The sequence below is a fragment of the Barbus barbus genome (genome assembly GCF_936440315.1).
Source record: "Barbus barbus genome assembly, chromosome: 3".
Lineage (NCBI taxonomy): Eukaryota > Metazoa > Chordata > Actinopteri > Cypriniformes > Cyprinidae > Barbus > Barbus barbus.
In genome coordinates this window covers 30,796,651-30,808,028 of record NC_136731.1, presented here as the reverse complement: position 1 = coordinate 30,808,028, position 11,378 = coordinate 30,796,651, and the positions used below count along the sequence as shown (strand labels likewise).

At 36.8% G+C, this 11,378-nt stretch overlaps 1 protein-coding gene across 1 annotated transcript; it reads right to left on the bottom strand.

Annotated features, from left to right (window-relative positions):
- Positions 1–813: 813 nt before the first annotated feature.
- Positions 814–10,787, bottom strand: LOC306845667 (monocarboxylate transporter 7-like). The gene is made up of 6 exons (XM_079378592.1): positions 10,503–10,787; positions 7,224–7,478; positions 6,374–6,517; positions 4,635–4,763; positions 3,316–4,182; positions 814–2,403 (listed from the first exon to the last, which is right to left on the bottom strand). Exons 2-6 carry the CDS (start codon positions 7,459–7,461, stop codon positions 2,099–2,101), a joined length of 1,683 nt encoding a protein of 560 aa, XP_079234718.1. The 5' UTR covers positions 7,462–7,478; positions 10,503–10,787; the 3' UTR covers positions 814–2,098.
- Between the last annotated feature and the right edge of the window lie 591 nt (positions 10,788–11,378).

The window sequence follows — 11,378 nt, the reverse complement described above, 5'->3', positions numbered from 1 at the left end:
TCAGAAGTCTGCATTACATTTAAAAGAAAAAAAGGACACACAAAATGTCTTCATCAAAAGTACAAAACCTAAACAACCGATATTTAAATGCATGTATGACAAATTAAGAGAGTTTACAGAACATAAGAGGTACATAAGATTTCAAGTCATTAGGTAAGTGCTTTAATGGGTTTTACCTACAGACTCCTCTCATATGCAGTACATGGTGCTAGAATAGATTTAATTATTTTTTTCATTTTAAACTGACCCTAGTGCTCATATACTGTCATTTCTCTCCATCAAATGACCCATTCTTCTGTACACACACACAAAGAAATACTAGTCAAGATGCTCATTCAGTGCATTGTTTTCAGGGCCGGTTACTGATGCGCATTACTTAAAAAATAAAGCAACTCTATGTAGTTTTATTTTATTGCAAAATAAAATTATTTTATATTATTTTATTATAGAATTTACAAATGGTCACGCCCATTTTTACAGCAAGAAAAAGGTGGATAGTTGAGAGGAATTCACTACTGTGCACATATCACTGTAGTAAAACCAATGTATAGGGCCGTTTCTCAAACGGAAGGCTGCATCTTCCGGAGGTCGCATTTGTAGGCTGCATACGTTATCAAGCCTGGTTTATTTCAGTTAACTGAGCATTACATTCGCGAATCATAAGCATATTACAACAATTTACGCAATTTAAGAATATTGGTCAAATTTAGAACTGTTAATATTCTAAAATAAGATGATCTTTATGACGTATGCAGCCTACAAATGCGACCTCCGGAGGATGCAGCCTTCCGTTTGAGAAACAGCCTAGCTGTACAAGTGCATTTGTTGCTGCTGTAAAACAATCCGTCCTCTTTGCAGAATTTCATACCCGTGCACCAAACATACAGAGACTCAGAACAGACATTTGTGAGGAGGTGTGTGGGGGGGAAACACAGAAGATATTATTTTTATTAGAAGTCAGTGTACCATCAGAATGATTTTGAAACTGATATTTAAAGGTTTTTTCAACCTTTAAGTGTCGCAAGTTTTCGAGGTTTACGCGTTCTATTCCATTCGTAGATGCCAAATCTCGTGGGTTTTTTACTTTACGTTCTACTACGCTGTTGTTTTTCACAGAAACGTGCGATAGACGGGCATCATTGCCTTTTTAAAAACGCGCTTCGAAACGTGTCTTGTTTTAAAATGAAAGAACGCGTTCTATGTGAACGGCCCCTTTAAACTTCCTGTTTCAAGTCGAACGCTCTACTTAATTCCACAGAATTCTTTGACAAGGCACAGACGGCGCACTTACAGCGATAACATGACATTCTGTAGCCATCATTTTTCATAAGAAACTCTTGAAGGTGTTTCTAGACAGAATACATCTCTGAGCAGGAATTGAGATGACCGAGACTTTGGGTCAACATCTCCTTCATTCAATTATGACTGACGATGGGTTACTCACTCTTAATGGAAGACCGAGTGATCCAAGTCCTGCTTTATCATCAGAACTACATTAACATCAAAGCTGAGATGTTGCCTTCTTAGTTTCCATTTGCAATGGCAATACTAGATAAATATTAAACCATTGAACACGGACCCGTTATCTGTAGGCAAGCGAATGACATAACCCTGAAACACTAGACAGCTCTGTACCCGTTTCACCTTCAACTCTGTGTAACCTAATGTAACATAGATGTGCATCGTGGCCTCACTGTAAGCAGCAAAACAGGTTTCTTTTTTTAGATGTTAGCCAGAAGAAAGTGGTATGATGCTTTGTGGACAATATAATAATGAAATAGAGTGAAGTTGCATTTCACACTAAGACTTTGGTAAATGAGAGGAATAGAATTGAATGCTTAATGGGTTTAATTCTTGTCCTCTCTAAAAGCGCATTTATCTGTAGAGACTAGTACGCAGTACACAATATGACAGGAAAGGAACCTCAAAACGTTTGTTTCTTTTCAATAAATAAAGAATGTAAACGTGTTTTTGGGATTATGATTGGGTGGTCAGCAAAAAAGTGCAATGAAGAGTGATTAAACTCTTCTTTAATTGACATAAAGTTTGATTTTTACCCTGTTTGCACAGGGTTTGTGTATGGCAGCCTTTGGGATGATCATTCAAGTGAAGGATACGTGTGTTTACTCTTGAGGTGAGGCGGTATTAATACTGGCCAAGGTTTGCTCTTTGCAGGACTTTTGTCATTCTCCATGTCCATTTCTAAAAAGTCAGCAGGGCTTTCATCACTACCCTGTGAGCTGGAGTCTGTGTCTGTTGTTTGCTGGTCATTTCTTCTCCTTCCAAGGCAAAGGCCGGTTTTGGCTGGACGCACCAGTCCAAGAAACAGAGCCCCGACTCCCATCCCAGCTGCGCAGGAGTAAAAGGCTGATCCGTAATTGCCAGTCTTGTCTACCAGAAAACCTGAAACGAAAAAAACACAAGATAACCTCCATAAATGTGTGTGGGAGGCAAATTTATAGGTTCATAACTATTTCTGGAGGAAGTATGAATGGTTAGCAAGTGTATTTCAAATCGAAATCCAGATTCATGGGGGTCACTGAAACATTTGAAAGAGAAAAATCTTACAAAATGTATTTTTAGTGCTATCAAAGTTAAGATGCACTTAAGATATTAATGAAATTTGTTTAACGTGATTTTTTTTTTACATTCACATTCAACCAAATGTTGATAAATTTCTAAAAATGTGGTCTAAAATGTGTGTATACTTTAGCAGTACACGGACCATGAAAAATATTTAGAAATGTAATATTTAATTTGTTGTCTACTTAAAATGTAACTGAGTAAATAATTTAATAAAATTTGGTGATGTTCGATACCTTTTTTAAATTGTATATTTTTCTCGCATATTATAAATTAAATGTGCTTGAAAATATGTAGCTTCCTTTATATTTTAGATCATATTTCTATAAACTGTTGTTAATGTCATATGCTGCCATCACAATAAAAAGTAAATATTTTCCTGATCAATAGCTATTCATATTTCAATGAGTAGCTTTTTACATTAGTACAATGACAATGTAAAAAAAATTATATTAATTTCATTATTTGTATTTTCATTTAATAATATGAATTATATACATAAAATGTAATTTAATTGGGGGATTTTTTTTATTAAATTCCTCTCACACAATATAAATGGCTTTTTATGCATTAAAATGTATAGCTACTTTTGTCTTTTAGTAAAGGGGTCCCTCACAGAATATCTGAATGTCTTTTAAAAACCCTGTTCTAGCCGGTTGCCAGACCACTATGTGTTTGCTAAGGTGTTCAGAGTGGTTTGTAACCAGGTTAGTTTATAGAGGCTGCTTTTACCTCCTAAAGGTGGACCGGCCAGTCCTGCAAAGCTCTGGATACAGACATAGACGCCAACAGCCGATGACATTCTCTGAATGCCGATCACATCATCTTCAGCCAGCATTGGGATGTGACTGGAGGCCACGGTGCCCAGCAGGAAGCCATAGAAACAGGAGCAGGACATGAGCCCCCAGAACTCAGTGACAAAGGTGAAGACGACCAGCACCGGACACAGCAGCACTGTGCAAATCAGCAGGATGTAGATTTTGCGGATGGGCCTGTGATTGAGCACCCAACCCATGGACAGACGACCTAGAATCTCAGCCACGGCCATGGCCGCGAGCATGTAGGTGGCGCTGTCACGTGACACTCCTCGGCTCACGCTCAGCTCAATGACGTAGAGCTGAGGAGCGAAGAAGCCCAGGGTGGCGAACAGGCCAAACAATGCATAGCAGTTGAAGCTGGAGTCTCTGAGCATGGAGAAGTCCAACAACTTGGGCCTAGAGATGCTTGAGTCTTCTCGTTTCTTTTTGAGTGGGGTCTCAAGCAGCACTGGTGGCTCGTTTTCTTCTTCTTCCTTTTCCTTAAGTGCTTTTTTCTCCTGTTCCGTATATTCCTGGCCCTCAGACAGGTTGATCTGGGAAGAGGTGACAGACTGGACCCCTGAGTCCACAGAGCCAAAAGAGGTATGTGTGAATTCATTCTCCAGCTCATATTTGGATTCAGGTTCTTTAAGGGGGGATGTGGAACCCTCTGGGGCGGCAGGTTTGGGTTTAATGACTATTGGCTTTAGCAGAGCCCCACAGACAATAATTGAGGCCTGCATAACCCCAATCACGATCAAGCAGCTACGCCAGCCGATCTGCTCCTTCAGCGCATTCATAGCTGCAACGTGAATTCAAATTAAATGAATTACAGATAGACCAGTTTTTCAACATGTCTGAAAAACATTAGGCTTCTGATGAAAAATAATAGTCTTTTATGGCTATGTAAATATATTTGACTTCCAAATAGACTTTTATCATATTATGTACATGATTAGCTAATATTTAACATTCAAAACAAGTCTGCCTGTGCGCTAAAAGGGCTAATATATTAAAATGAATAATATATCATCATTTGCTCACCCTCATGTTGTTTCAAACCTGTATGACTGTCTTTAAACTGTTTCAGTGAAAGTCAATGGGGTCCAATACGGCTTTGGATAAAAACATATGAAAGTATCATGTTTTGTGCAATGCAGAATGAATGAATGACATGAGGGTGAGAAAATGACGCAGTTTCCATTTTGCGTGAACTATCCAGATGAGTATGTTGCACAGCTCTGGCGATCATACCTGGCGCAAGTGCTAGCAAGGAGAAGCATTCTCCTGTAGAGGCTATGGATGTGACGAGGGATCGGCGCTTGCTGAAGTACTGCGACAAGATGGTAACTGTTGGCAGGAAGGTAAGGCAGTAACCCAGGCCTGTAAATAAACAGCAAAGAGGGAGATGACAGCCACTGGTTCCTTCAACACAAGGGGCTCAGGTCAGTCTGAGGGGCCGTGCTCAAAGCACACCAAGAACCTGGCCGCTCTCTTCCGTAGCACAAACTGGACAAAGGGCTGAAAGAAAACTGTATTTAAAAGAGACAAAAAGAGACAAGGAGAAACAAAGATCGGCAAGGTTAGGATCAGCTAATGATGGCGGGGAGGGAGTGTTTTGATATTTGGGGAAAGCTAGCAGTGCATCTTTTGAGAAATCTGAAAAACAAAATGATTCTGTGGTCACATTGAGTGTAGAATTAATTAGAATTTTTTTATGAATTAGTGTCTGTATAGAATTGACAGCTTTCTTAAAAGGAGGAAGTATGAAATAAGCCAAGTTCACGTTTGGATAATGTGTTTGAATCCTCCAACTGTATGTCATCACATGAAAACACTCCACCCAAAAACACTATGATACATCCATCCTGTTATGTAAGGGTGTGTGTTACTAAAGCTGGTGTACAAGTCATACACCAGTCACAGCACTGCTTGAATTCCCTCTCTGTCTTTCAAAAAAGTAAGTGAATAGAAGAGAACATCATGTTTACTTGGGACAAATAAGTAATCATAAAGTAATGAAACAGAAAATAAATATGGGTAATGACAGAATCCAAAAGATTATTTATATGACAGAAAATATTCTACTGTTCGTAAGTTTGAGCTTGGTAAGATTTATAAAATGTTTTTGAAAGAAGTCTCTTATGCTCACCAAGGCTGCATTTATTTGATCAAAAATACTGTAAACGAGCAATATTGTGAAATATTATCAAAATTAATATAATTGTTTTCTATTTGAATACATTTTTGTGTGCATTTTTCAGGATTCTTTGATGAATAGAAAGTTCAAAAGAACAACATTTATTTGAAATAGAACTTTAACCAGATTCTAAGAGCTATCTAAAACAAAAAGAAAGATTGCTATGCTATGCATAGAAAATCTGTTCCTTCTTCAATATTAAAATTCAATATTAATCAGTTTTCAAAATATCATGCCATGCCACCCTGAGGAAAAATGTTTTCAGTTACACACTGCACTTGCAACAAAAAAGCAAGTACTGAATAGATTCAGCAGTCAATTACCTTACATATTTTGTTATATGTGACCCTGTACCACAAAACCAGACATAAGTGTCAATTTGTCATCTGAAAGCTGAATAAATAAGCTTTCCATTGATGTATGGTTTGTTAGGATAGGACAATATTTGGCCGAGAAACAACTATTTGAAAATCTGGACTCTGAGGGTGCAAACAAATATCAAAATAATGAGAAAATTGCCTTTAAAGTTGTCTAAATGAAGTTCTTAGCAATGCATATTACTAATCAAAAATTGAGTATTGATATATTTAAGATAGGAAATTCACTAAAGATCTTTACTTAATATCCTAATGATTTTTGGCATAAAAGAAAAATGGATAATTTTGACCCCAAAAAATATATTTTTGGCTATTGCCCCGTGACTTAAGACTGGTTTTGTGGTCCAGGGTCACATATGACAATACGGGACAAAACACGTATCACAAATATAAACTCACACTCCAGCTGGATTTACCTGCAACGATTCCCATGGTAATGTACATCTCAATGATGGAGTTGGTAAAGGCTGTTGTAATTGTACCCAGGCTGATAAGGAGTCCTCCGAACATGACGACCGGCCGATGGCCAAAGCGGTTACTCATCACCGTGGAAAGAGGAGCTGTGGGACAGAAGGTGCCAATCATAAACACATACAATAACACTCAGACACGGAACATTTGTGACATATTTGCAGTCTTACAGTTCAAATTCAATTACAAACACAGTGAATCTATGCACTTTCTTTTCACAACTGTCCTAAACTATCCATTAATGGTGGTTGCATTTTTGCAGCAAAGGCATGAAGACAGTAAAGGCAAAGTGAGTGAATCTCCAGTCAGCCGTCACAACAGCCGGCAGTCCTTACACAGCACAATTCAGCACATGCACTAAACGGGGCATTGCTCGCTCTCAGCACAAATGCCAATATAAAAAGATGAGCTTGGGAGGCAGAATCAGTTTGACAGGTTCACACTGAAGGAACTCTGTATCTTTTTTAGGAATAATTTAAAGAGATAGTTGATCCATTTTTTTATCTATATATTTTATCCATTATTGAAATGTTGTTGTTATATGCATGTGTTAATTTTATTTAATTTCTTTATTTTCTTAAATATGTGGGTAGATAGTATTTATAGAGTTGTAACTTTTTAGTTTTAGTTACTTTTTCTTATTTGTAAAAAACATTCACCAGACAACATTCTTAAATCTTTTTGCAATACCATACAGTATTTTTCTCTTGTGTAAACGCCATTCATATTGTGTAAACACTGTGAGGTACACCAAGTACTATCGTATTGTATCTTTAAACGTCTAGACTGAATTACCTGTGAAGGCCATGACAAAGACACAGATGGAGACGACCCAAGACACTCTGCTGTTGGTTTCATTAAAGTCTGTCATGAGGTCCTGGAGGAAGATCCCAAAAATCTTGATGATGCCATAGGTGAAAACCTCTACGAAGAAGAAGGCTGTAGCCACCAGCCAACCCCAGCCTCCATCAGGCACCTCATCGTACACGTTGGAGCTTGTGCAGCCCTTCAGGGGAGACATTATTCCTGTCATGATGCACACTGGTGTTTCTGTAAATGTAAGCAAAGTTACAGTACAGACCGTTTTAGGTATGATGTAATTTCCACACCGGCTTTGATGGTGTGCCCTTGTCAACTCAACAGCAGGCTGTTTTTCCAAGCCGCTCATGTCTTTAATCGACTCTGTCTCCTGGATTATTTTACCTTTCAAGGTGCTAAAACTCAGTTTGCATAAAACATTTGTTATGTAACCACTGTTTGGATATTAGAGAAAAATGGGAGTGCCAGAGCCAAGCAACACTTTCAAATATGTATATGTATCTATAAAATTATTATTATTATTATTTCAAATAATTATATATATATATATATATATATATATATAGATATTATTTCACATTAATGGAAAAAAGAACCTATTCACTGGCATTAAAGTGAAATTATTGAACCTACACATAGGAGCCTGATAAAAATGCTCATTTTAGCAGAAAATTTCAAATAGCACTTGGCATCTGAACTCTTCATATAAATATATTTTAATATACACATTAATATACACATTAATGTATATTTTACTTTCACAAGTGTCGTTATACACTAATAAACTTCTCAAGACGTGGACTTAGTGCTGTCAAGCGATTAATTGCGATTAATCACATCCAAAATAAAAGTATATAAAATAATATATGTATGTGTACTGTTTATATTTATTTATTATGGACACACACACACACACACACACACACGAGTATATATTTTGAAAATATTTACATGTTGATATTTTTATAAATTTATATAATTATATTTTATTATATAAATATATTTAATATATGAACATAACATATTTTTCTTAAATATATACATGCATGTGTTTGTATTTATATACACATAATAAATATACACCGTAAACACTCATATATTGAGTATTTTATTTTGGATGCGATTAATCACGATTAATCGTTTGACAGCACTAGATCAAGACACAAGTATAGGGCTGCCACTAACGACTATTTTTATTTAAATTAATCTATCGACTAATTTATCGATTAATCTAAACGATTCAATTTCCCACAAAGAATCTACAATTTTGCTTAGGAATATTTTATTAAACCAAATGAAATCCAAATTTCTATGAAATCCTTTTTTAAAGCAAAAGTAAAGTGCAACATAGAGTGCAAGAAGCAAGTGTCCATCTCATAGTCCAAATCACTGAAATCAAAGTTCAGTATTATAGTGTGAGAATGACAACACATCCTCACGTTCTAGTCTAATAATAAAATTATAATCAAAAAACACTTTTTTAAAGGAGTATTTACCAGAAATATTATTTACCAGAATTTATTTAGGTGAAAAATGTAAATGTGCAGTATTTCTGAAAAAAAAGAAAGTAAGAACAAAAATAATTTTTTTAATGTAAAATCAATTAATTGGAGATGCTTTTGATTATTGCAATTTAATGGAACAATTAAAATGGAAATTAAAAAACAGAGTTTGGTACAGATAAAATGGTAAAACAATTAATTAGACAGGCTTTTTGATTAATCAAATTTAATCTAACCATTAAAACAGAGTATAGAAAAATGTAAATGGAAAAACTGAATTTAAAAATAAAACGGATTTCATAGGGCCCTATAATTATAATAAATCGTTTTGTGGTAATAAACATAGATGTAAGTGAACAATAGCTTTTAAAATAACTTAAAATACATATATAATAGCAATGATGCAATAATAATTAATTCAATTTTATTGAACAAAACTGTTAAAATGCATAATGTATTAATAATTATGCATTTTTATTAATGGGGGAAGTCGTGGCCTAATGGTTAGAGAGTCGGACTTGTAATCCGAAGGTTGCGGGTTCGAGTCTCGGGCCGGCAGGGATTGTAGGTGGGGGAGTGAATGTCCAGCGCTCTCTCCACCCTCAATACCACGACTGAGGTGCCCTTGAGCAAGGCACCGAACCCCCAACTGCTCCCCGGGCGCCGCAGTATAAATGGCTGCCCACTGCTCCGGGTGTGTGTTCACGGTGTGTGTGTTCACTGCTGTGTGTGTGCACGTTGGATGGGTTAAATGCAGAGCACGAATTCCGAGTATGGGTCACCATACTTGGCCGTATGTCACTTCACTAACAATAGAGTTAATGTAGATTACGCATCACAACAAAGGCCTGCAGGAGGCGCCAATAGATTGATGATTGTTTTTACATATTACTGTTTAATATTGACCAAGTACCATTTAATTCAACCATACACTTAATCTTTAATATTTGTCCATTTCTTTAGGACAGAAATGCTATAACACTGTAATTAAATGAATATGTGGACATCAAACCGTGTAAACTCAGAGTGAGGGTTGGGGCTTTTATTTTGAAACCGCGATGTATTCTCCTGTGTTTGTGTGGATTTATAAATGATTTACCTCACAAATCTGATGAAATGGCACGCGTTGCGTTCCCAGATGCACAAACTTAACCTACATGCATGTAAATAATTAAACTGCATGGCATATAATTATTTAATTAAATCATAGCGTTTGTGAATTCACAATTTGCTTAATTATGATTTTTAAACGGGTTTAATATATCATGCAGCCTTATAAAATAGTCTAATAATGTGTTTTATGGATTCTCGTCTGTGAAATGCGCCACTTCCGGTATTTTGGCGGTTAGTCGACGCGAGAAAAATTAAGTCGACGATTAAAAAAAATCGACTAGTCGCGACGAATCAACGAATCGCGACAGCCCTAAAGTATAGGCACTGTTATAAGCCCAAAAATGGCCTAGTTGACTATCATATCATAGGCAATATAATAAGTCGCAATAAGTAAGTTTATGAGGGCATCTGTCCTCAGACGCAGTGCAGCATCGTGCTCAATTACTCCAACGACTCACATTACTGTCTGTGAAAACAGATTACTCCAAAACGTGAATCACATACCCCCTAACCTTTTTACCGTATTTAAAATAAATAAATAAGAAATGACATCTTAATGCCTATATCTTCACTAGATAAACGTGGTAGTCACGTGCGCCACAAATACAATATAGTTTGAGTATAAATCGTTTTAACTTACCGAAACGTAGAAGAAACGGAGGAAAACTCGGGGTATTGAAAGAAAACAAAAATCAAGAGTTATCAGGCTTCTCTGTTGAAGTGTTTACTGGAGAACATCACTCTGAGCATCAGTCACTTCTGAGGAGAAAGATGACCCGCCTCAAATATATCGATTCTGGCTTATGTTTGACTTCATTAACTATTTGTAAACACTGAAATTATAACTAAATTAAGCACTATGTGCCAGCTCTCTGTCTCTGTCTCCTCTTGCTGAAGCTTGGCAGATTTTATACCGGCTGGAGCCGGTCTTCAGGCGCGCGCACGCGCGTGACAGCTGCACTATAGAGAGTCGGGAGCGCGCTGGGAACTGAGCTCAAATCTCACCTGTCTATGTTTACACTGGTTTACAAGACAAAACACACGAAGAGCTCGTTTGCAAAAACAGATAAATCATGTGGTTGCTGTTGTTGTTTATTTTATCCTGCATTCCAGTTATCATCAATCAGTTGGGTTGTTTTGATGAAATAATATTAACCAAAAAATAATATAGCTAACTAACATGATAAAAACATGAGAACACAGTAAAAAAATATATTTATGAAGCTTAATAAAAACGGAGTTGCAAACAAAACTCTTCATATCCTGCTGGAGACTATCTGAGGAGTCAAACTGTCACAGCAGATTGTGTTATTTAACCGCGTTCTGTGGAAATACACGTATTTCAAAGATAGTTTAATTACTGATAACAGTCACTTCATACACAACAATGTCAAACATCAAGAGTCACTGCAGAGGCTCTGTGAGGGCGCGAGCGCCTCGTGCACGCGCAGCATGACTGGAGCGGCTGAAACAGGTTTATTCCAGTTCTGCTGCCTCCAGCACGAGCTGCCTCGTG

What these genes read in the sequence shown, in the direction of transcription:
- LOC306845667 (XM_079378592.1), bottom strand. Translation starts at nt 7,461, where the DNA reads ATGACAGGAATAATGTCTCCCCTGAAGGGCTGCACAAGCTCCAACGTG. An exon ending in CTTGCTAGCACTTGCGCCAG is followed by an intron (nt 4,183 to 4,634) that starts GTATGATCGCCA and finishes TTCACGTTGCAG; the next exon opens with CTATGAATGCGCTGAAGGAG. An exon ending in GGCCGGTCCACCTTTAGGAG is followed by an intron (nt 2,404 to 3,315) that starts GTAAAAGCAGCC and finishes TTTTCGTTTCAG; the next exon opens with GTTTTCTGGTAGACAAGACT.